We start from the raw sequence: 26,202 nt of genomic DNA on the forward strand, positions 1-26,202 counted from the left end.
GAAAGCATTATTTATAAGGTTATGTGGTGTTGTTCTGTGTAATTCCCCCTTTTTTATTTTTTCAATAGTTAGCTTTAAAGATCTATTTGCACGTTCTATAATACCGTGTCCTTGAGGGTTATATGGAATGCCTGTAATATGGGTAATTTGTAATGAACTACAAAATGTTGCAAAAGCAGCACTAGTGTAAGCGGGCCCATTATCTGTTTTAATAATTTTAGGAATATTCATAAATGCAAAACAATGTAATAAACGAGTAATAACATGTTTGGTAGCCTCTCCGGTCTGTGCTGTAGCACAGAGAAAACCAGAATAAGTATCAATAGTGACATGAACAAACTGTAATTTCCAAAAGAGGGGACGTGAGTAACATCCATTTGCCATAAATGACTAGGTAATAATCCACGAGGATTAACACCATAATGTGGAACAGGAAGGTGAGGTAAGCATTGTGGGCATTGCTTAACAATTTGTCGGACGGCTTCACGAGTAAGGGAAAATTGTTTGCATAAGGTGGTAGCTGATTGATGATGTAAAGCATGGGAGTGTTGTGCTGCTTGTAAAGGAGTTTGATCATAACTCACCATAACGCAAGGGCGTCCTGGATATAAACCATGTTTATTTACAGTACACAAGTAGCGAATGCAATACATTAGCCATTCTTGATAGCATGACGCACGGAAAGGAGGCGTACGGTAAATTGGGATATGTCCTGCTTTAGGGAAAAGAGATTGAGGAGGAAGAGTAACTTTAGCTTTATTTTTGGGAGGAAAATGCACAGGATAAAGATTACGTTTAGATCAAGTTAAAACACCTGCAGTCGCATTAAGTTTAGACAATGGACCAGGCAAGTTAGAATGAGCACGGATAGGTAGAGCTGCGACAGGACCATCGTGGGAATGAGTAAGCTGTTGAAGCAAATGAAAAGAGGATGATAATTCAGGGTCATTAGTATGTCCTACGGTAGCAGTTTCCAAAAGAAGTAATAGATCAATAAGGTATTTACTATCAGAAAACAGATTAAGAGACACAGAAGGAAAATGCTCAAAAGCCATAATAACAGCATGTAGTTCAACACGCTGAGCTGAAGTCAATGGAATTTGTTCAGTCAATTTTGTCCCGTCGTCAATGAGTACAATAGCCATTCCTGAGGAGGACCCGCTGGGAAAAACCAAAGGTACATGTGGAATAGGGTGTCGTTGGATTATAGAAGGAAAAATGTAAAGATTATTTTTACTAAATTGAATTATCAGCAGGATAATGACATTCTAGGTTTCCTGGAAATCCTGCAAGAGCAAGTCCCCATTCATTACTATGTTGAAAACGCCAATTTTGCTGACTAACTGAATAAGGGATAATAATTTGAGAAGGTTCTATTCCTATATGTTGTAAGCATGTAGTTCTCCCTTGCATTATTAAATTACTAATAAGTTCATAATAAGGGTTAATAACTTTAGAGGGTGTAGTTTTCATATGAATCCATTCAATAATCCCAACAGTTTGTCATAAAACAGCTGTAGGTACATGAGGTGTTGGACAAACAATTAAAGAAATTGGCAGGTGAGTATGTATTCGAGTTAATTGTACAGAGCTGATAGCTCTATTAACTATTTGTAAAGCTTGAAATCCTTCTGGAGTCATAGAGCGTGAAGAAGAAGGATCTGAGTCACCTTTAAGAATATCTAACAGGACTTCCCCGGTGGCGCAGTGGCTAAGACTCCGTGCCCCCAACGCCGGGGGCCCGGGTTCGATCCCTGGCCAGGGAACTAGATCCCATATGCATGCTGCAACTAACAGTTCACATGCCACAATTAAGGAGCCCACATGCAGCAACTAAGACCTGGCACAACCAAATAAATGAATAAAGAAAGAAAGAAAGAAAGAATATCTAACAAAGGCTGTAATTGAGCAGTAGTAAGTTTTAAGGAAGGCCTTAGCCAATTAATATCTCCAAGTCGTTTTTGAAAATCATTTAATGTTTTTAAATTATCAACTCGAATTTGCAGTTTTTGAGGCCTAATAGTAGTGGTATCAATATATTTTCGCAAATATAAAACTGGAGATTGTCTTTGAATTTTTTCTGAGGCAATGACCAAGCCAAATGATTGTTAGGATTGCTGTAAAAATTGAAAAGCAGTCTCTAATAAAGGAATATTATCAGTGGCTAAAAGTATATCACCCATATAATGTATGAGATATAACGTTGGAAACCTTTTTCTCACAGGAGTCAAGGCCTGAGCCACGTATTTTTGGCATAATGTAGGACTATTTGCCATGACCGGAGGCAATACTTTCCATTGAAATCTCCTCATGGGTTCCTTAAAATGTAAGGAAGGCAAGCTAAAAGCAAAATGTTTTCTATCTTCAGGAAACAAAGGAATAGTGAAAAGACAATCTTTTAAATCTACAGTTAAAAGATGGTAATTGTGTGGTATGGCTGTTGGAGAGGGTAGGCCTGGTTGAAGAGCTCCCATTATTAGCATAGTTTTATTAACAGCTCTTAGATCCTGTAATAACCTATATTTTCCAGATTTTTTCTTGATAATAAAAATAGGAGTATTCCAAGGACTGTTGGAAGACTCTAAGTGTCCTAACTTTAATTGTTCTATAACTACCTACTCTGCAGCCTCTAATTTGTCCTTAGTGAGGGGCCATTAGTCCACCCATACAGGGTCATCAGTCAGCCAAGTAATTGGATCAGCAGTGAGTGGAGGAGAATCCAAGGCCCCTAAGAAAAACCCAAACCTTGTCTATCATTTTTTATTTTCACATCAGTAGGATAGACAGTTCCTTGTTGATTTGTTCCCAGCCCTTTTGTGGGAAGAAATCCTTGATCCAACATCATATCAGAGACTTGAGAATTTGGACTATAAAGCAGTACTCCGATTTCTTTTAATATATCTCGGCCCCAGAGGTTTAAAGGCAGCCCAGGCAAAACATAAGGCTGGAAGTATCCTGAATGGCCCTCACTATTTTGCCATAATAATAACTGACTACTTTGCACAGGAGAAGAACTTTGTCCTATTCCTTGAAGTTCTGTAATAGTAGGACTAATGGGCCAATGTTTAGGCCAGTGCATCTGCATCATAACAGAGACATCAGCTCCAGTGTCTAACAAACCTGAAAAAACCTTTTCATTAATGGTTAATTTCATTTCTGGACGTTCTTTCCCTATCTTCTGAATCCAGTAGGCAGCATTAGATGATCCAAAAGCCTTTGTTCCTCTCTTTTGATGTTGTAAAATTTGTCCACGAGGTACAAAGGGCAAAAGTAGCAATTATGCAATTTTATCATCAGGAGAAATAGTTATTACATTTTTAATAGTTTGTGCCATGATTTTTATTTCTCTTTCGTTGTCAGAATCTATGACTCCTGGCATAATAGTTAAACCCTTCATGGTGACACTACTTTTTCCCAATAATAGTCCCATCAAACCCTTGGGTAAAGGTCCACAGATGCCCGTAGAGAGGGCCTGAGGACCCATTTCAGGAGGTAATACATACCGGGCGGAGGTACTGAGCTCCAGTCCTGCGCTTCCTGGTGTTGCTCTGGAGAGCGAGGATATTGTATGTTTTTGTTTTTGGTTAATGTCTGATTGATAATTCGAGGAGGATACACAAACATTGCTCCTGTTGTTTGTTGGGGCCGGGGAAGGCCCCGGGAGGAGTTTCCCGACAGTGGTATCCCATCCTTGTGGGCCAGTGAGCGACAGTCTCGTGCCCAATGTTTTCCCCTATTGCATCTAGGGCATAAACCAGGGATTTTTCGACCATCTGGAGGTTTTTGAGTAGGGAAGGAAGGACTAGGGTTAGGATTAAAAGATCTACATTCTCTAGCAAAATGACCTGCCTTTCCGCATTTAAAGCAAGTCTTTGTTTTCTTTTGATTGCTTCTAAATCCCACTTTAGTTAATGCTGCAGCCATAGCAGCACCCGGTATATAAGCAGGTCCAATGTCCGCACAAAGGCGAATATGGTCCTCCAATGTTCCCCGTTTTCTCCAAGGTCGAATCGCAGCCTGACACGCATTATTAGCGTTTTCAAAAGCAAGTTGCTTAACTACAACTGTACCAGTGGGTCCGTCCACAATGAGTCTCCCCACCGCCTGTAACAGTCCATCTACAAAATCAGCATATGGTTCATCAGGTCTGTGTCTAATTGTTAAAAGATCCTCAATTGTGTGTGTAGAAGGTCATTTCCTCCAGGCTTGTAATGCCAAATGATTTATTTGAGGATAAGCAACAAAGGGAGAAGTTAATTGATCTTGTAAATAAATATATTTTCCTTCCCCAACCAGCATATGATAATCAACTGGAATATTATGGGCAGCATTCTTTTCTGCTTGTTCAGCAGCCCGTTCATAAAAATCAGACTTCCATATCAAATAATCGCTACCATTTAAACAAGCTCGTGCAATAGACTTCCCGTCAGCGGGGGAAAGAGCTTCTCCTGCAATAGTGTCAACCGTAACAGTAGTAAAAGGAGCAGTGGGCCCATATCGAGCACAGGCAGATTTTCAATCTTTCAAAACTTTAAAAGGAAGAGCCCGATGCTCCCTAATAGCCTGTTGAGGATTATTAGGATCAGGTCTTTCTATGACGGGACAACAGAAAATAGGATCTTCTCCTCGCTTTATTGCTCCGTGTACAGCGCGCTGCAAGGGACTGAGCGTTTTCACAGATGTAGATTTTTGAGGAAGACAGTTCGTATTAATCTGCAGCTTTTTCGCTGACTTACCTATCACAGCCATTAGAAAATCATCCTCAAGGTATTTTTCTCTTTCGTGTTTAAAAGCCTCATCTGTTAAATCGAAATGTTCCTCTTCATCTGATATGTCAAAATTAATAAGTTCCCTAGATTTAGGAAGTGGCGGTGTAGAAGCCATTAAGGCAGTTTTATCTCCTGAAGAAGGCTTTGGCTCTTCTGACTTTACATTCAAATCACCACTATCATGAGCAGAATTTAAACATTCTTTTATCAGATTCCACAAACTAAATGTAACAACAGGAGTATGAGTAGGCCCTTGAGACTCATAATAATTTTTTAAATCTTCTTCAACTTTCTGCCAGATTTCTATAACAACAGAGCCGCCATCAGGAAACCAGGGAGATACATCATGGATATGCTGCAAAACTTCAGTCAACTGTGAGGTAGAAACCTTACTACCCCGAGCTTTAAGCATCGAAAGTAAAACCTGAGCAAATAATTCACGCTCCTTTGAGCACTTTTGTCCCATCTTCTTTTACTTCTGACTATTGCCTTACACCTCTATTAGTTTCACTTTTACTCGTGGCCACACATACTTTGCATAAGGATTCTCTTACCTGCACTTTCTTTTAATTGCCTTCACGCTTCAGGTCCCTGTTCAGGCGCCGCTTGCCACGGACCAGCTGGAGAAAGAGGGTTTCACCGCCCAGGGTCAGAAGGGAAGGGGTAAGGAACTGAAGTAGCACCGGCGAATGGGGTCAGAAGGACCAAGACAACTGATGGTGGCAAGGCAAATTTTATTATGCTACAGTTGCAGATTATATAGGCTAGAAAAAGGAGGTTGGTTGTCAGATGGTGGTTTACATCATTTAGAGACTGTCTCGGCTTCAAGGTTAACTTCCCTGGGAGGAAACCCATAAGCCCAGAATCACGCAGAATAACCTGCGTGTGCAGGGGGGAGACAGCTTTGCTCGTCTCAGTTTCCATTCTTTCTGATCCCTGGGCCCTGGTGGTTTATCTCCCGTGGAACGGAACAAGGAGGGGAACAAGTAGGCACGGTCCCTTCGAGCAGCGGCGGCATGCCTGGCATGTCCGCAGCTGGCTCTCAAGGCTGAACGTTTCCCACAACTTTGGCTTAGGGTTATGTATAGGCCTCTCAACGCCACACGCAAGGAAAACATGGCACAAAAGCTACATGACAGGGAGTCTTCTGATGAGGATGAGATATTCTATAAGGATGCAACGTAAATGATAGGGTACAATTTAAAATTCTCATCTAAAATGAGGAAATAATGAAACTATAATTGTTCCTTTCAAAAGTAAAAGCCTTGGCATTAGTCTTCTTACCCCAGGGAAGTCATCAAAGCCCCCACAGAGAAGCTTCTGGCTGCATATTGGATTGAGGAAGAGGCGGGTGAGGAAAGTGAGACAGCACACGAGACTGCCACAGAGTGAACCCTGTTCTGCCTCAGGCCACCTGCAAATGTTATTTTCTAATATTGGCTTCTCAGCATTGCTTGTAAAATACTTATTTTTCTCATATTAAAATATATAAATTCATAACCAAGTCTAACCATGTGGTAAGGAATTAAAATGTAAATAGTTGAATATTTATATACCAATAACAAGGGCCTGCAAGAAGAAGCAGGGCTGAAACTAGAATCCCTCATGCAGCCAGTACTTCCACAAGAGGAAATGTGGGCAAAGGAGGATGAGTAGAAGGATGAAGAGGGGCTTCCCTTCCTTGTTTCCCCAGTATCATCCGTCCCTGGGAACTGGAAAACATACCATCCTCAAGGGGCATAGATCATTAAATCAAATAACAATTTATTCTGGTGCCCTCTCTCTCCTGGTTCATCAAGTACCAGTTATTTACAACATGCTCGACCTCCTGCCCATAGAGGATCATCTACTTCTGGCCCGTCACGTACGGTCACTGGGGTTGCGAGAATACTTGGATCACTGGGCCTCCCTCCACGGTGGAGCCAAGGCCTGACTTTTCTCCCAAGTTCTCAAACTCAGGTACAAATGTGTACCCTGTCTTGGTAGGGGGTTCTCCACCATTTCAAGCTGGTGGAAATTCCCATTGGGTTGTTTTTTTTCTTTAAAAAAAGATCCCAACCCTTGGATAACTAGCAGGGAGGTGCCAGAAAGACAGGGTAAAGAAGAACGTGTGAGAGCAGCCATTGCCCAAGACGGCCCTCCTCAGGCCCTGGCCTCTCCTGACCCCACTGAGGGTCAGCTGTGTGCCGCTCGGCTCCCTGCAGCTCAGCCCAGCACCAAACCTACCACCACCTGCCTCAGCCAGCACAGGCCCCGGGCTGCACGATTCCAAGTGATTCTATAATGACAGTGCCACCTGCAGAAGGTGCAAAGGCTCTTCCACTCCTGCCAAGAAAGTCATTAATCACATTTATTAAGTCATTAATCACATTTATTAAGTCAGTGAGAGTTAAATACAGTAATGAGTAAAAGAAATTCTGGATGAACAAAATATGATAATGTACCTAAATGACCACAGATAGTGCTGGTGGTTTAGTAATGTGAGGTGAAGAACGGTGCAAGCCATGGGGTGATAGCACACGGTCCCCAGAGGATCAGTGGGCCTGGGAGACAGCCCAGAAGGTTCTGCCGGTTGGGTGGGGTTCCAAGCAAAGTGAACGGCCCATCGGTTCTTCTGATTTATTAGTTTGCTGATGCTGCATGAGAGACATCTGTTCTCTCAGTGCCTGCCCAAGTCACCTCCCAAAGTTTCTTACTGAGAATGAAATACAAGTGTTTTTCTCTAGGCGGTGACTTTAGTGAGGCAACAAGTATTTATTGTGTTTAAGGCGCATGACTCATACTAGTAACAATAGGAAGCAGCAGCAGCTAACATTTCCCACTTGCTTGCTTGGTGCCAAGCCCTGGGTTAGGCATCTTATGGTCTAATTTACGCCAACAGTCCGTGGAAGCATATCTTGTTATCCTCGTTTGACAGATAGGAAACGGGGTTTAAAGAATGTAGGTAACGTGCTCAAGGGCCCAAGGCCCCACGTCCAAAAGTGTCAGTTAAGGTTGGAGCCCAGAACTGTTAGCCTCCAACAGGGATGCAGAGAAGTACAAGCTGTGTTTGCCACCAAAGAGTTGATAACAACGGTAATAATGAGGAGAAGGAGGCAGCTGCTGTGTATTGAGCACCTGCTATGGGCCAGGTACAGTACTAGGCACTTTGGTTACACTATTAGGTCACAAGAGCGGAAGGTCCCCCTGCCCGCTCAAACTCTGTAATGAGTGGGGGTCTGATTTCAATAAGAGCGGTGGTCACAAAGACAGGGAGCTGACGAGAAGCCAGGGGTAGAGATCCTTGTACTGCTGGGCTTCCCAAAGTGTGGACCAGCATTCCAGGTAGCTCCAGGTTCCTATTTTGGGAGATTTCCATTATTTCAAAGTTGGTACATAAATGAGGCTTAGATAATATTTTGGGTATCTTACTACCTCAGATTTGCACAATTTTTTATTAGTCTCAAATGCTACCCTACCATATTTCTAAATTAAAATTCCCAAGAGTAAGATTCTGCTTTGCCCAGCTTGACCTGGATTGGGCAGTGTTTTTGCCAGAGCCAGAGACTTCACGTGGCCAGCCTGTGAGTGAGCTGTCTCTCCTTGGATCAGGGACTCATCCCTGGCTGTGGCCCAGAAGCAGGAGGGGTGCCCAGGGTCAGGTGGTACAAAACATGGCCGCCTGGGGCTGCCTCTGTCACCATCTTATGATGGACAAACTAGCTCAGAGCCCAACTCCTTGCTGAGACCTGAGAGATAGAAGGGGAGAGGGAGATACAAAGCCAACAGCTACTAAATGAATGAAAATTCTGATTCCAATGAAATCTGTCAGAGAAATGAGCCACTTTTTAAAAGATAATGAAATGACACAATATATGATTAGGGCAAAAGTGATACAGAGAAGAAAATTGTAGGTTCAGAGGAAGGAAGGTTAGGAAACTAGGGAGGGTCCATGAAAAAGGTAGAAGTTGATCTGGGCCTGGATTATATGCCAGACACTGTGCCTGGTGCTGGGGAAAGAGATGATCAGGACAAAGTCCCTGCTCTTGCGGGGCCCTAAGACTGAGAGGAGGCACAGAACCTGAAGACATATTATACATAGAAGACAGTGTGTTGACATGACAATGGCAGTGTACCAAGAAGTGGTTCAGCTCTTGGTTGGCTGGAAAGGAGTCAATGTGAGGGATGGCTTAGAGGAGTGGAAGAAGAAGAAAGCCAAAGAGAAGTTTCTTGGGAGGACGAGATGAAGGAAAGGCATTCTAGACGGAGGACAGTACAGAGGCAAGAGGCATGAAACCTTGGGTGGGCTTGAAGCCTGTGCAGTCTGGTGTTCCCAAGCATGAAGCACAAGGAGGAAAGGGCAGCAGGTGAGGCTGAGCAGGCGAGCAGAGAACCGATCCCAAAGGGCCTGGTCAAGGCACATGGCCTCAAGCGAACAGAGCACAAACTACAATGTTTTAAACAGAGAAAAGACATGACCAAGCTTGAGTTTTACAAAGAGTACTTTGATGGTGGCCTAAAAGTGGAGAGGCTGAGAGGTCAACTTGGGTGTTTAGACCAAGTAGGAACTGGGAGAAAATGGGGCACCAGACCAGAGGTTTTGTTGCAACTGAAGAGCATGTACAGTGGATACACATGAGTGAGAACTGAAAGGACAAGAGCTTATGTTCAGAGAATGAAAGATGGTACTTTTAAGATTTTTTATGACGAGTTCCAGATGGTGATAAAGTCCAAATGTAACCTGGGAATGGAGATCAGTGAGGTGATGGGAATCCAGGAGGTGATGAGAAATAATTCAGATAGTCCTGGACACTCATTCCTTTCCCCTTTCAGTAGCTCAGCAAAAAGCTAGCTCAGCAGGTACCAGCGAGCTCAATGGAAAAAATAGGCTCCCCCTCCTACTGCGACCATTTCTGTCACCAAGCAGTTGCCACTGTTAGTAGTATAGACGTTCCCTGCCTCACCATCCCTGTAACTGTGACGCACTCCAGGCTGGTTCCTCATTTACGGACACTCTCCAGTTCATGGGACACACAATGCAGCTGAATCTGGTCTAATCCCCTTCTCTGAAAGCTTGGGGGATTGAGTGCACTCTGTTATTGTTCTGCTTATAAGTTCCCCCCGAACAATAAAACCCTAATGTGTATTTTCACAGTAGGGATTTGAAGAATTTCGTGCCCAGGAAAATCTGTGGGTTGTTGGCATGGCAAGTATTGTGGTAGAGGAAAAGTCTTGGAGCCCAGGACCGAAGTCCCCAACGGTTACGAGGGCATCATTCATTAATATGCCAGTTCAATATATTGAGGGTCTCAAGTCTGTGTGGTTCAAACCCTGAATCAGACAGTGTATTGATTATCTGCTGGTATGTAACACATCACTCCAAAGTAGTGGCTGAAAACAACAATCAACATTTATTGCTCACAATTTCTGAGTCAAGCCTTTAGGAATATCTTGGGCAGTTCCGGCTCTGGGTCTCTCGTGAGGTCCTCAAGATGTCGGCCAGGGCTGCAGTCATCTGACGGCTAAACTGAGGCTGCAGGGTCCACTTCCAAGATGGCTCACTCCCTTACCTGGCTGCCAGGGTGGTGCTGGTTGTTAGAGGGAGGCCTCATTTCCTCCCTGCATGAGCCTGTGTGTCCACCTGCTACTTGATTGAATATCCTCACTACATGATGGCTGGCTTCCTCCAGAGGGAGCTGTCCAAGAGAGAGACAGGTTATTCCTCTTATGGCCTGGCCTCAGGAGGCACATAGCACCACTTCTGCCACGTAGCGGGGTTAGAAGTCAGTCACTCGTTCCAGCTCACATTCAAGAGGAGGGGATTTAGACTCCACCTTTGGAGGAAAGAAGAGTCAAAGAATTTGCGGATATATTTTAAAACTACCATAGACAAGAAAATAGAAGGCACTCTAGATATATCAAGCAAAAAAAAAAAAAAAAAAAAGCCAGAAAGGGAGAAAGATTATATCCAAACAGTTGGTGCTTATCATTGAGGGGGCTAATGGTGGTGAAAGTTGGGGATGGGGGCATTGTAGCACTAGCCTTCAGGTTACTCCACCACAGCTGCTTTCCATAGACTCAAAACTGCTGCTGCCACTCAGAAGTCAGGAAACTTTGGGAAACCACTGATGAGATCGTTTAAGCCCCAAAGCCCCACAGGTGGTGACTAGATGGGGTATATGGAGTCTGCTGCAGAGGAGGAAAGAAAGATTTCAATCTGCTTTCCACCTTCCAGATTTCACACAAGTACATTTTATTGGCAGAACCCTGCTGTCGAGGGGATTTGTGAAATATGGTTCCCAGGCTTCTAGCACCTGCGGAGAAGGGGGTAGAAATGGGTGTCAAGAGCCAACCAACACTATCCAACATGCGTCCATATACAGCTATGGTGAGGAGGCACCACCTGTACTTGGAGAAGTCCTGGAGCCCTACTCCTTTTTTTCTTTTATTTTTATAGGCTTATGGGTGTCCAAGGCTTTGTAAAAGGCGGGTGGTGTCTACATAGAATAACATGGTGGAGAGCTAGCTGAGTCACAAATCTGGAAGCTGTCACTGTAGTTGGGCAGCAGGTGAGGTACTGGTTGCTGGTGACATGCAGTCAGCCCCAGAGGTGACTGGAGAAACACCTGGAGTTGATCCTTAGTTGGTCTCTGGAATGTTCTCACTGGGATGAAAGCTGGGTAGACTGCAGGCAGTGCAGCACTGGAGAGAACATAGCTGCCATTCAAAAGGGCTGCCAGAGGAAAGATGTCCATAGGGAAATATCATTTCTCAAAATATGGTCTCTGGACCTCTGCACTCAAACATCTCTGGGATGCTTCTTTAAAAGGCTGATCCTGGGACTTCCCTGATGGTCCAGTGGTAAAGAATCTGCCTTCCAGACTTCCCTGGTGGTGCAGTAGTTAAGAATCCACCTGCCAATACAGGGGACATGGGTTCGAGCCCTGGTCCGGGAAGATCCCACCTGTCGCCGAACAACTAAGCCTGTGTGCCACAACTACTGAGCCTGTGCTCTAGAGTCTGTGAGCCACAGCTAATGAGCCCTCGTGCTGCAACTACTGAAGCCCGCTTGCCTAGAGCCAGTGCTCTGCAACGGATTAAGCCAAATATATTTGAGTACCTAATAGAGTATGAGTGTGCTAAGTACTAGAAAAAGGGTGATAAATCTGTAAATATTGTTCATGAGGTGTTCATAATCAATCTGGAGAAGACTATGGGGATCTTCTCCATACACAGATAATGGATACAATGAATAAATGGATACATACAATGAATGCAATGGATAATGATATAGATAATAAATCTATAGTTATTGGTTTGAAACAGTATCAAGATCCAAGTAATTCCTGCAAACTCAACAATTTTTGAAGTAAAAGAGCTCAGAAGTAGGTAATGGGTGGGGCTAAGTGTCTGCTATATTGAGGTGGAGAAAGTCGTGGTGGGGATGCAGAAATGTGCTCAGTGATTTGGGGGTACTTTAGGAAAATGGGCTAGAAACCAACTTTTTAAGAATTTCGTACTAGACTGTCGATGGCTTTAATGTTATACCTTGATTTGCATATTTAAGACTTATGAAAGCACTCAAGTCGAAGGATTGCATCTTTGGTGGTCATTTCTCACACAGAGTCAGGAAATCTAAATTTTTAAAGTTCAGTGGATAGTTAGCGCTAACTACTTAGTACTCTAGTCTTCTCTGGGAGTTTGAAGATGAAGCCAGCTGCTGTAAAGATGTCCGCACCATTCGATCCTGTAAACTCACACTTTGGACTCTACGCTAAAAATACACTTCAATAGAAACGCTAAACTCCAAAACTTCTGGGCGCGCGGGTTGCGGAAGGGGAACTAGAGGCAGAGGCAAGCCCGGAGTGGGAGGGGCGAGGGAGAGGTCCGAGCACCGCCCCCGTCCCACTCCCACCGAGCTGGCTCCGCCCCTCAGGCTCCATTTTTTAAAAAGCGCGGGCGCGCGTGCGCAGGCGCAGTCCGCTTGCGCCTCGAGCCGCGCACGCGCGGTAACGGCAGAATGGTGGAGTTGGTACGTTTTGCGGTTCCCGTCGCGGGTGACAAAACCTTGCTGGTGTGGGAGCTGAGCTCTGGACCCACGGCCGAGGCCTTGCAAGTGAGCCGAGCCGGGGCGGAGGGAGGGGTGGGGGAAGCCGCCCCGCGCCCCAGTAACTGGGCGCCCCGGGGTACTGCTTCAGCACCTCATCTGCCTGTGGTCTCCGCTGAGAGGAATCTTAGTTCTAGAGCCGACCTGAGCAGTCAGCTCGCCCCCAGAGATTTTTGAGAGATAGTTCCCAACAGACGGCATTGCCTCCTAATGCTTCTCGAAGCTTAGGATTTCAGAGGGAAACTTGTTCATAAAATGAGAAGTGTTTGGAGTTGCCGGCTCACCACAGTTGCCTGTGGCGAAGGGCTGGGGGAATATAAGGGAATGGGCGGTTTGTTTTCCTGGGCGTGAAATTTCCTGCACTTACTTAGCATGGGACCACCCTACAGCATTCTGTGTTCAGTCTTCTCCCAGTTTGGCCTTCTGTATTCGGTCCGAGTCTTCCCAAACGCAGCAGTGGCCGGTCCTGGGTTCTATGGCATCATCAAGTTTTATTCAGCAAGGGATGCCCACAGAGCCCAAAAGGCATGTGACCAGAAGCAGCTTTTCCAGACATCTCCAGTGAAGGTGGGTCCAAATGTGGAAATCCTCGCTCTACTGGGATGAAGTGCTGAATTTAAAAGTAATAGGCCATCGGGAATTCCCTGGCGGTCCAGTGTTAGGACTCTGCACTTTCACTGCTGAGGGCCCGGGTTCAACCCCTGGTCGGGGAGCTAAGATCCCAGCGGGGGGGGGGGGGGCGGGGGGGGAAAAGCCAGCGTTTGTACAGCACTGTGGTGTACAGAATGCTCTCAGATTCACTGCTCCAGTGATCCCCCAGTTCCCCAGATCTTTCTTTCTTTTTTTTAGATGAAGAAACTCGAACTGAGGATGGTTAAGTGACGTACTTAAGGTTCATGACAGTAAAGGTGGAAACTAGAGGCCAAACCCAAACTTAACTGATGTTAAACCCGATGTGATTTTATGCTGCCCCTTAATTTAAGAAATCATCACAAGAGTCTTCCTTCTATCTACTTTTATGTGGATTTCAAATGTGTGGGGTTGACAAACGTTTTTCATTAATTAATTTATTTATTTTTGGCTGCGTTGGGTCTTGTTGCTGCGCGCTGGCTTTCTCTAGTTGGGGCGAGCGGGGATTCCTCTTCCTTGTGGTGTGTGGGCTTCTCATCGCGATGGCTTCGCGGAGCACGGGTTCTAGGCACGCAGACTTTAGTAGTTGTGGCTTACGGGCTTAGTTGCTCTGCGGCATGTGGGATCTTCCCGGACGAGGGATCGAACCCGTGTCCCCTGCATTGGCAGGCGGACTCTTAACCACCGTGCCACCAGGGATGTCCGGGCTTGAGGAACTTTTGTCAGATGTAACATAAAGGAGACTTCATCACCACTCTCAAACTGCCTATTCAGAACTCCCTTCACATTCCAGAAAATGGTTAAAATATTCTTTCATGCATTGTAGAAACCTTATTCCATATTAACATGCCATCCAATCTTACTTGCCCAGAATTAACATTTCATTATGTGCCTCCATTCAGCCACCATTCCTTTTTCAAGGACCTTTTCAATTCCTCTGAATAAGTGAATGAGGCTTAGATTTCCAGACCTTTCCCTTTATAATTGTGTGTCTTCTCTGATTGGCTTCTCGCTCTGGTTACTTCCTACTGACCTTGCTGCCTATTCTCACCCATATTTCTTTACTCACTGATTTCACCTTTATTGAATCTGAGAACTCTCCTCAGATGTGACTCCAGGTACACTACTTCCCACTTCTGTACCCTGTTTAACACCCTCTTCAATCGTGTACTCCCTGGGATTGAAATGATTTTGTGTCAGGCATTCTTTTGTTTGCACACCCTGCGACCATTTCACATAACCACTCAGATATTACAGATGGTCCTGGAAAGATTATGAAACAGTTACTTGGTGTCAGTTATGAGTAATGAGTTCTTTTCTTATATTGGACATTAAGACTATTGCATAAGCTTAGGTTCTGAGGTTTTCACAGCATAAAGCTTGGCACTGATAGAATGTTCTACAAGTCACTATAGAGTTGAGAGGAAAGGGCATTCGTATTAGATTTCCTTATTTAATGCGGAGCTTTAGTTTACTGCCCACACGCCCGAAAATGTTACTACTTTAATTATGCGTTCTTTTTAAAATTTATTTATTTATTTACTTGGTTGCACCGGGTCTTAGTTGCAGCAGGCAGGCTCCTTAGTTGTGGCTCGCAGGCTCCTTAACTGTGGTGTGCGAACTCTTAGTTGCAGCATGCATCTGAGACATAGTTCACTGACCAGGGATTGAACCAAGGCCCCCTGCATTGGGAGCATGGAGTCTTAACCACTGCACCAGCAGGGAAGTTCCAGTTATGAGTTCTTTTATTCATTGGCAGGTATACATCTTATCTTTTTTCCCATGTAGTTTTTATAAATACTGAAAAGATAATAACATCTTAAAATAAAATGAAGGAAAGGCCTAATGTATCTGAGTTTTTCTCAGTAGCACGAAGGGATATGTTTGCCAACAAGAACTGTGGTAAGGTTATCCCAGATGTCAACTGTCTCTACTACCCAGGGCCTCAGAGCCCTTCGAAGCTTCCTAATTGTCCAGGACAGCTCCATTATGACTCACCGTACAGGGCCTAGCCTCCCATGCGACACTCAACATTTAAAAATTAGTCTTCATTTCTCCTTCCCAGCAGGCAGCTTCAGTTAGAGAAAATAATTTCATTTTCTTATGTACTCATTCATTCACTCAGTCAACAGACCATCACTCCCCTATTATATGCCAAGACCTATGCTTGTTTCTGGTAACAAGGAAAGAATAATATACGGTTCCTTCAAGCACTTAAGGAGCTCGTAAACTAGTGACGGGGAAGATGCACAAACAAATCAAAGAATTAACAATGCTTTGACTTTCTTTGTATTATTTGAATTTTTATGACTGTATTTATATACTACACGCTGTTCAAAATGGAAATAGACATTTAAGAAAGAACTAGTGATGTAAAAACTCCACAGTAATATGTAAGTTATTGAGAGAGTTAAGACTGGAAATACTTGCACTCTCAAAGAAGCTTGTTAATGCAGATGAACCTCTAATTCTTTTGGTTGCTTTATTTACATTTAGAGAGGTATACGTATTCCCTCTTCTAACAGGGGTTAGTAACTTGGGGAGGGGGTGCTACAGATTAAGGTCCTAATTCAGTGGCAGGTCCATCTTATCTCCTCTTCAGGTCATATTCTCAAGCAGCAGCTACAGGATGAGACGACTGAAACAGTTCACTTCCTTTGCTTACCTCCAGCCCCATAATAGGCTTCTGCTGGGCTTCATTGGTTGCTTTCGTCATCACTTTCACCACCAGAGGTCAGGGAACCTTCCGGTTAATCAGGGGCCCTGGAAATGATGCAGAAAAGTACTGACCTAAAAATAATAAATAACATTTATTTAGGGCTCACTGTGAACTCATTGCTTAAAATGTGCTACTTAATCTGCACAGCCCCTCTATGAAATTGGTATTGATAAATCTCAGGTATATCCAAAATAAGCCTCTATGTAGGGTTGTGATATTTTTAGGTCTTTTATGTCTTTAGGTTCGTCTCGGCACCAGTCATAAGGCGGTTCAACATAATACGCCTGCCCTAAACTGCTCCAGATACCAAGAATTGGCAAATTACTACTTTGGTTTCCATGGGTGGTCAAAAAGGATCATCAAGGTAAACTCTGTAGACTTTCTTTGACTAACCAGACTCCTTTCAACATTGAACTCCTAGACTTTAGAGGGAAGAATAGAACAGGGCTATGGGGAGGAGATGTGAGAGGCTTCCACATGGAAGTATCTGAGCATTGGCCTGCCACCTAGAATTAGTGATAATCTCAATGACTTGGATGGTGGTGTCCATAATTTTCTCCAGTATTTGCATGGTGTATAAGAAAAAATAGTTGACCATATCGAATCATTCATTTGCAAGTCTCACTTGATTTTGAAGCTATAGCATACCTAAACTATTACCTGGGGTTGCTGGAGTTTAGTTTTTATTTCTAACAACAGGATATTTTGAAGTCTAGCCTTTAATTCAAAATCCTAACAGCTTCAGGATCTTTCTAACCTTGAAGAAAGGGAAAAGGAAGATCTTGTGACACCACTTCAGAAGCAAAGCCTCAAGTTCTTTTGTGCTTTAGAGGTGGTGTTGCCCTCCCACGAGTGCAGGAGTCCCGGAGTTGGCATGGCTGAGGAACCTTTGGATAAGTTGGAGGAAGCTCTGTTTTCCAATATGTGTGTGTATGGGGAGGTGAGGGAGTGGGATTTCTCTTTTTTCCTTTCTTTCTGAAACTCAACTTTTCAGATACATCATCACCTTTTCTAAGCAACTAAAGCCCTGGGCAGAATTTTTCTGCCTGACAATATAGGTTTTTATCTTAGGTAATACCTGCCAGCACCTTAACTTTAGAATTTTAGAACTGACTGCCTGCCAAGAAGCTTAGGAGGAGGGAAAATTAGTTAGTTTTTGTGTTTTTTTTGGTTAATAATTTGTTATGTGCTAAAATAGTCCTTCAAATACAGATGTCTTCTGGCCTCCAGTTATCCCAACAAAACCATTGTCTAAAGATTGAAATAAACTCTTGTGTAAATGTTCAGTCCTTTGCTCCCATAGAAGGGCCTGTGCGGAAAACGTAAATATAGATCCCTAGAAAGGGGATTCCGATTGGTGCTGAGTTTTTTCCTAGAGTCCATGGCACTTGGGCTTAGGGTTTTAAGTCAGAGGCAGGGCTGTTAGCGAACAGAGTGGAGGAGGCTCCACCCTCCACCTGAGTGGGTGATGCTTGAGGAGAGGCCAGATCATCTGCACTACCACCAATCTATCTCACTGTATGAATCCAGCCCTTCACGCACAGGAGAGCAGCGTCTGTAGCAGTGTAGCCTCAGCTTGTCCACTTGAAATCTGTGTGTCATATGCGATTTGTGCCACGTTCTTGGTTTGCATTTCCCATCGAGTATTTTAGGAACTTCCAGAATAGATCTGAGCAGTAAAAATGTGCCAAGCCAGGGTATACCTACAGCAGAGTCATTCAACCGCACCCCACTGTAGTGCCTGCCCTTGATCACTAAGATAATGATCTAAGAATCACAGATGCATTTTTAGTTTTAAACATATAAGCTAGAAATCAGTTATTCAGACAGGCATTTTAAATTCATCTTTTGGTTAGATTTAGGGTCATTATCATTCCTTATGAAAAGGAAGGTAACCCAGAAGCTTGCTATTCAGAAGGCTATGACAGATGCATTCCAGAAACTGCTGATTGTGGTTTTAGGTAAGACCTTTCTGATTGTCCTTGAAGTACTTCAATTTCAGTGAGCAAATAAACTTATTTGAAAAGTTAGTTAGATGAGGCTTCCCCGGTGGCGCTGTGGTTGAGAGTCCGCCTGCCGATGTAGGGGACGCGGGTTCGTGCCCCGGTCCGGGAAGATCCCACATGCCGTGGAGCGGCTGGGCCCATGAGCCATGGCCGCTGAGCCTGTGCGACCGGAGCCTGTGCTCCGCAATGGGAGAGGCCAGAACAGTGAGAGGCCCGCATACTGCAAAAAAAAAAAAAAAAAAAGTGAATTGGATGAAAATAATGGTTCTCTAAAACATTACCTATTCTTTCATTCACCAGATGCTTTCACAGCAGCAGTCTTAAATTTGTTCTTTGTGGCATTTATGAGAAAAACGACAGTGAATATTATTGTCCCCAGTGTTTAGATGTAGAATGACTTGCCTCAGTTCATACAGAAAGTGTTTGATCCAGTTCTCCCTCAACTGCTTGCTTATCGTACAGGATAGTGTAGTGAGTATAAGCCTTGGACACCTGTGTTTGAGTCCTAACTTTGTCTCTTAGATTTATTTGTTGTTGTTGTTGCAATTTTAGGTTTTTCTAGCCAGAGACATTTGATGGTGATTAATATCTCTAAGCTGCAATTTCTTTATCTGCCAATAGGGTTAGTAATTCAGCTTACCACCTAATGGGGGATATTGTAAGAGTAAATGAGATGATGAATGTAAAAAGCTTAGAACTATGCCTGAAACATAGTAAGCAGACAAAATATATGGACTATTATCATTGTTGTTTTCTTGTTGAAGAGTTTATTAGATTATGTTTTTGGAATCAGTTTAATTTCAGTTTTCATTTCTGATATATTGGGTGAATATGATTCTTATATAATTATCGGATACGTTTGTGTGAGCCTTAAAAGTGGTCATGCTACTAAATACTGTTGATTGTGTTCCCTATCGAGTTATACAGCGTTGAGAATGTCACAGGCTGTGCCCAAAGGAAACTTTATGATTAGTAGATTCCCGGAACAGAATTGCTCCCCTGCTTCACAGCGCTGCAGGCTTAGGGACTGAGAAATCCTAGCTAAGTTTCAGAGACCTTATTTGCTTGTAAGAGTTGACCCTGCATTGGTCTTGGCCTTTCCACCTGGGCAGTCCTTCCAATGAAGTTTGACTTTCCTGGTCATCAGGCTGAATCTCCACCAGCTGTCAACTCTGGGTAACAACCTTTAAGAACCAAACTAAATGTCTGGGTTGTTTGTCCCTAATATGCCAAGGTATTCCTTATATGTACTCAAAACTCCTTAGACCAAAAAGCCTGGTGGCTCTAGCTTGCCTTGAGGAAAGCTGTATTGTCCAAAGGGTACATGGGCCAGTTTCTGCCAGTAGAGTGTTCAAATGCTCTCTGTCTCTGTCTCCAAAGCTTTGTTCATTGTATCTGGTAGAATTTTGGTCCCAAGGAGTAGGCACTTGCCTTGCTTCTAACATGAAGTATCTATTATAGTCCAGTGGTATCTACCCCAGGTTTGAACTCACTTTGACCCCCACCTAATGCCTTCCTATTTCATTGTATTGTGATTGAACATTTTTGTTTACACAGCTTTTAATTCCTATGTCATTATTCCTTAGTTCTTATTTCTAAGATCATAAATGTTTTTGAACCAAAGTTGATACTTGTTATATATTTTTTCACAAGTAATTAAGATAAAAACGGAAGTGTCAGATGAGGGAACTTCTAGGAAAATGCTCTTATTTTCTGCTTTTAGAAATCAAAAGAATGTCTAATTATTGGGTGCTACCATTGTATACAGGAAGTTTTAGAACAAGAAACCTTGTGAATTGATCCTTGTTAGCTTTATTTCAGAAAGTGGTAAAGTAGCTGTGGCATATAGACCCTGTGAAGAGGCCACAGATGCTAGAACCGAAGAGGAGCTACAGGATTTCATTCAAGTATGTGGAGATAAAAACTCAAGGGGTACACAGCCAGTGTAGCCGTAATTCAAAGCACCCAGCAGGATTTGGAAGACTTTGGCATGTCTACTCAGCTCTGTGATCCTCAGGAAAAGGTGAAACTCTGAAACTGCTTTTGAGGCAGGGAATTTCTAGGACTTTTCCAAGTCCCGAGCCTTGTCTCTGGCCCCTTATTTGAAGTTTGGAGAGCAGGATTGAGGGCCATCAGTGTACGTCTACAGTTGTGGACACAGGAGAAGACACAGGCCTTTTAGAACTCCCCTCAAATAGAATTGCAGGGATATGGGAACAAAGTAACTACGGCCTTAAGTGTGATTATGCTACAGTGTTTAAAAACTATTCATGCCTTTCAAGTAAGGTATATTACCCAGCTCTCAGCATCTCATATATATCTTGTGTTAAATATTTTGCCAAAGAACCTTTCTGTAAACCAATTATATGGATGCCTCGAATTAGGGATTAAGTTGTCAACGTAATTTCTAAAAGAAAACATTAATGTACTGCGTATAGGATTTTCATTAAAAAGGAGCAAAAAATGTGTTTCATGTCATTGAGAGCTGAATTTGGGGCTAGATTTCTGATGATTTAACTCACCCCAATGTTGCAAAGTTTGTTCTGAAGGGAAGAAAGTAGAGAAAGAAAAGGTGGGTATGTTCTGAAAAATGTAAAAATATTGAAAGTTTTTCCTGTACAATATAATTATTTTAATTCGATTTAAATCAGTCAAGGAAACTTCAGACGTATCCATGTTTGGGCTTTAAGAAGTCTAGCTTCCTGTGAAATGTGAGAGGAAAGGATTCCGTATTGATACTAAAGATTTCGGAAACCTGATTATAACAACAGATCCATTCCTAAATGAGGCCAATCTTGGAATGAGTTCCATTTAGAAACCATTATGTGCTAGGCACTGGAAATAAGATGAAGCTCCTTCTCTCTTGGAGTTTAGGTGTTAAAGGTGTACCAGGACTAAAGGACTAAAATCAAATAGATTATGAAAAGGACTGTGAAGAAAGTAAATAGGGTGCTAGTTACAGTAGTTCAAGAAAGTTACTTAACATGCTGACTTTAACATTCGAAGTGTCTTCTCCATGTGTGCACACAGGTTTGACCTCTGAAAAGTGACACTGTAGTTTTTTCTAGATTAATGGCTCTGTTGAGACAAGGTGGGGTGTGGGAAGTTTCCCCATGCTAATGTAAAGGGCCATTCACTTGGTTTTAGACTCTCTTTCCCACCTGCCCCAAACCCCTCCTACAGAAGTTCTGGAGTCATCACTGATTCAGTGGTAACCCCTAATAACAGAGAGGTGAATGAATAATGAGATGTGAATACTGAGAGTTTGGAGGAAATGGCAAACATTTTATTTTATTGTTTTTTATTTTTTAACATCTTTATTGGAATGTATTGCTTTACAATGGTGTGTTAGATCAGTTATACATATGTTCCCCTATCTCTTCCCTCTTGCGTCTCCCTCCCTCGCACCCTTCCTATCCCACCCCTCTAGGTGGTCACAAACCACCGAGCTGCTGTGACAAAGTGAGAGAATGGCATGGACATATATACGCAACATTTTCGAATAATTGTAAGGTGTGTTCCCCTCCCGCCACCCAACTGGTGCTCATTTTGCTGGTCAGCAACTCTTCTTGTCAGCCGTGTGGCCAAAGGGAGGAAGAATGTGTCTCAGACTTCAGCTCTGAGGAGGAAGAGTTCAGATTGCCAGAACTGGCTTAGCACTTTTGAATTTCCCAGAATGCTACGTCCTGTGGTTTCCTTGGGAAGCTCTGCATCCTTCCCAACCCCTCTCCACCCCTGGGCTGCTGGAGTTTGGGGCTACTCGGGTCAGCAGCCCAAATCCCGCCTCATTGTTTGGGGCCAGGGAGGGCAGGGAGGGGTTGGGAAGAGGGCCCGGCAGGAGGTAAGTGTCGCCTTTGCAAGGGGAAGGATGGCTTGGGCCCTGGGGACTCTGGGCAAAAGGCCCACTCTGGTGGCGCGGATTGGATCTCCGCACTAACCTAATAAAGGTGGCGTAACTAAAGATGTCATAAATAACGGGTGGAACGTTAGGCGGGGGAGGGGCGCGCGGTTGCTAACCTGAGCGCTCGCGTTGGCGCTGGCATAGCGGTTCAGCTCGGACACAGGATGTGGCTCCGGCTCCTCACTGGCCTGGGTCACTGTGCCTGCGAGCCGCCGCACGTTATGTCCCGGCTACGCCTTTGGTTGCCACGGCTCTTCCTCACGTGGCTACAACTGTGGCTTCAAGTCCAGGCAGTTCAGCCTCCGGAGTGGGCCCTGGGCCCCGTCCAGGTGACCCCCAACCCCCCGCGGCTGACAGAGGCTTGGTCTTCATACGCCTCAGACCCCCCTCCCAAATTGCCCCATGCCCTCACACCCCTGGCAGAAGCCGGGGGCTTTAATTACTTGACGTCCTGGTCTCCATTCGAGATGTTGGCCCCGCCTCATCGGGAGTTGACTGAGACTGAGGCTCCATACCCGGACACGGATTCCGCGACTGTAGTTTTCTCTCTAGAGGATCCTGTGCCGACAGTTTCTCCTCCAGGTCAGGATCAAGCTCAGCTTCTGCAGCGGCCCGATGTCACTGTTAAACCTGTGGGTCTTGCACTGATCGTAACTGCAGCGTTCACTAATGAGCTTGAAACTCCTCCACCCCAACAAGAAACCTCGGCTCAGTCTACAGTGTCCTCTGAGCAGTTGGAACCTTTGTCAGTCTGGCAGGAATTTTCAGAGCAGCATCCAGTCCCCTCTGAAAATGTTGAACTTTTTCCAGTTCACCAAGGAGCCCCAATTCAACCACCATACCCCAAGGTGACATTTCCAAATCCAGAGCAAGTTCAGGCTCGCCACCCAACTTTGATTGAGGTCACGATTCAACCATTGGACCTTGGACTGACCAGAAGGCCAGAACCCACTAAGGAGGGTGAACCTTCTCCAGTCATGCAGGAGACCTTAACCCAGCCTGCAGAACCACCTCAGGAGGTTTTTGTAGCTCAGCCTCCAGTATATCACAATCCAGTAGTTCCAACACCGCATCAGGATCACACTGAGCCTCCAACATCACCCAGTATCACAGTTAAACCTTTGAACCTGGAGCTGACCACAACTCCAGAACTTACTACAGAGTCTGAACATTCTACAGCCCAGCAGCAGACTACAGCTCCCCCTCCAAAACACCCTGAGGTGACGCTTGCACAACCAAACCTGTCTCAAGTCACAGTTTCACCTGTGGACCTGGGAGTTAACGTATCTCAGCAACCAAGGCCATCTGAGACGGTTCCTTTTCCTTCGACTCAGTATTCAGTATCCACAGGTCTTCCTGGTGTAAGATATACCCCAGAAAAGAAGCAGCCAGGGCAGAATGCCACCGCAAACATCAGCATATGTGAGCTCTGTACCTGCAAAAATGAGACGCTGTCGTGTGTTGGTCTCAGCCCAAAGCAGAAGCTCCACAGAGTGCCTGAGCCAGAGCCTGACGCCTACAACGGCACCTTCACCGTCCTGTAAGAATCGCCTTTCCTCATTTGTTCTCTGCATCCTGCCTGACAATGCAGTCTTTCTTCAGGTCTTCCTGGGCCCTCCTTATCTCCCCAGTCCACATTGACTGACTTTGTGTTTCCACCTTCTGTTTGTCAATGATTCCTTATCTTCATTCTTCTTACTATTTTTCCCTCTCCTTCAGTCTTGTAATTGCCCTTATTTTTTCCTTCTCCATTTCTTACCCCATTATTTAATTTCTTAACATCTACTCTTCTCCCATCTTTACTCCATCCTCTTTAGAGCAACATGTCCCTCTCCCCATCTCATTGGTGGTAATACAGAAAAGTCGTTAAGAGTAGAGATTCCGGAGCTAGACTACCTGGGTTTGAACCCAGGTCTGTCAATTATTAGCTTTATGACTCAACTTCCTCATCTGTAAAATGGGGATTATGGTAGTCATCGTCTCATAGGATGACTCCTATGACTGCTAAATCTCCCAATGACTCCAATCTCATTGGGAGATTTAGATGAGTTAATATTGGTAAAGCTCTTCTATCAGTGCCTAGCATATATTTTAGTGTTAGCTATTATGATTATTCAGTCCCTCAGTTATATCTAGAACTCATCTTTGTCCCCTGGCTTTCTATATGTAGCACCCATTTTGTGCCCAACCCAGGGCTAAGTACTGTGGGAGCCACAGAAGTACATGTCATTGTCTCCAGAACATGACAATGACAAGTGGGAAGAAAGGGGATATGCCTTAAAAGGGACGTAATATATAATTAAGTATTAAGAGAAATACAGAAACGTGCTGTAATTCACCAGAACCTGTAATCACAGGGGTGTGGAGGTGACAGAAGGCTGCATGGATAAGCTAAATCTTTAGCTGGGACTTCAAGGTTGGCTGTGATTTGTCAGAAAAATAACAGGCAGTACAGTCTAGGCAAAGGTGTGACTGCAGGGATGATCACAATTTAATAGATTAGTCTGGCTGTAAAGAATTGGGTTAGGCAACAATGAAAGATAGGATTATAAAATATCTTGACTATTGGCAATGGGGGTTTGGAAGTTATGCTGTGAGATATGGGGAGCTACTGCAAGTATTCAAGCAAGAGAGACAAATGATTAAAGCAAGAGGCTGATTTTAGATTTCATATGTAGAGCGACCTAGAGAGGAAAGCTTGGTTCAGGGAGACCAAATAGAATGCTTTAGCAAAATCTAGGAGTAAAGTGAGAAGGGGCCGAATTAGAGTGGTTGTGATGGAAGTAGAAAGAAAATCCTGAGAGTACTACAGAGGAAAACCTGACAAGATGTAGTAATTGACTAGAGTTGGGGGATTGTAGTACAGGAAAGAAAAATCACATGTGTTGATGGGCAGAATGATGGTGGTATAATAGGTGGAAATACAGCAGTTGGGAAGCAGAGTCAGTTTGAGGGAGATGAGTTCAGTCTTAGGCATCTTTTATTGGTGAGCATAAAGCAACCAGAAGGCTCTGTTTGAGTGGAAATGTCCCTCAGGCAGATGGGCAGACAGGTATCCGTTTTGACTTATTTCTGACTCCCGTGAAAAATGTGCTTATAAACTGAATAGTTCCATTGTTGCTGAGGGAAGAGGGCAAAGCTAAAGCGAAAGATTCAGTCATCCACTGAGTTAGTGGTTCAAACTGAACCTCAGGCATTTAACAGCTTCTTTTAAACATGTCTAATTCATGGACACATTCTCACTGTTTAAAAAAAGAAATGTGACAGAAGTATATAGGATAAAATGTGAAAATTGCACCCCACCTTCCCTACCACCAATAAGGTAACTCTTGTTACTGTTTTGATGTGTGTCCTTCCTTCCGATCTCTTTCCTTTGCATTTTGTTCCCCTAATGAGGTAATAACTTTACTCCTTGTTCAGTGACTTGTGCTTTTCCCTAGGCAATATGTTTAAGAGAGATTTTTGTATTAGTCCCTCTAATGTCTAATTGCCTTGCCCGTATCCTCCTAACACCTGGAGAGAATCTGAGGGCACTGAGCCAAAGCTTGGTGTTGCCTGCCATAGGATTTCTTAATATTTATTTGCTGATATTGATAAATGTTTGCCATTTTTCTCAATGATTTGTAGGAGTCATTTTAGACACATAAGTGATTTTGGGGAAAAAGTAATTGGCATTATGTATCCAAGAATTTGGACTGATAGGAAGTCAGGTTCTGAGGGGATGCCTCATTGTTTGTGCCAGTGGCCTCACAGTATGTTTTTATTAATTGTGCACACTGGGAAGCTGGGAAGCTGTGGGAATTAAAAAGCTGGTCTTTTCTGCATTTGAATATTCCCTACATGGTGGCCATGATTCTTTTCCTTATTCTCTACATTCTTTTTCTACCTATTCAAGCATATGAACTGTGTTTCTTCACAGAAATTTCCAAGGAAACTCTATTTCTTACATTGATGAAAGTATATGGAAGGCATACCGCTGGGCTGAGAAGCTGTGAGTATACTCTCCCCAAATATGAATACAAAAAGCTAACTGCATTATAAGATCCTTCTTGGTCCAGAATTTTGAGGTCAATACCTGTGAGCAAAGGTAC

The 26,202-nt window shown here is 43.8% G+C and overlaps 2 protein-coding genes across 2 annotated transcripts in view; both read left to right on the forward strand.

Annotated features, from left to right (window-relative positions):
* The first annotated feature begins 12,768 nt into the window (after positions 1–12,768).
* On the forward strand, positions 12,769–18,387 carry LOC132414565 (RAD52 motif-containing protein 1-like). Its single transcript, XM_059997216.1, has 6 exons — positions 12,769–12,864; positions 13,005–13,006; positions 13,245–13,422; positions 16,446–16,568; positions 16,944–17,115; positions 18,070–18,387. Exons 1-6 carry the CDS (start codon positions 12,769–12,771, stop codon positions 18,207–18,209), a joined length of 711 nt encoding a protein of 236 aa, XP_059853199.1. The 3' UTR covers positions 18,210–18,387.
* Positions 18,388–21,884: 3,497 nt separating this feature from the next.
* Positions 21,885–26,202, forward strand: part of LOC132414563 (leucine-rich repeat-containing protein 37A-like) — a 36,311-nt gene continuing 31,993 nt past the window's right edge. The window contains exons 1-2 of the mRNA XM_059997213.1: positions 21,885–23,651; positions 26,031–26,102. Coding sequence (XP_059853196.1) covers positions 22,276–23,651; positions 26,031–26,102 — 1,448 coding nt within the window. The 5' untranslated portion in view covers positions 21,885–22,275. The remainder of the gene's footprint in view (positions 23,652–26,030; positions 26,103–26,202) is intronic.

Source organism: Delphinus delphis, chromosome 19 (assembly GCF_949987515.2).
Source record: "Delphinus delphis chromosome 19, mDelDel1.2, whole genome shotgun sequence".
Lineage (NCBI taxonomy): Eukaryota > Metazoa > Chordata > Mammalia > Artiodactyla > Delphinidae > Delphinus > Delphinus delphis.

Coding starts and splice junctions, on each gene's coding strand:
- LOC132414565 (XM_059997216.1), top strand. CDS start 12,769: ATGGTGGAGTTGGTACGTTTTGCGGTTCCCGTCGCGGGTGACAAAACC. Junction 16,569..16,943: donor GGTCAAAAAGGATCATCAAG/GTAAACTCTGTA, acceptor AAATCCTAACAG/CTTCAGGATCTTTCTAACCT. Junction 17,116..18,069: donor GGATAAGTTGGAGGAAGCTC/TGTTTTCCAATA, acceptor TAGATTTAGGGT/CATTATCATTCCTTATGAAA.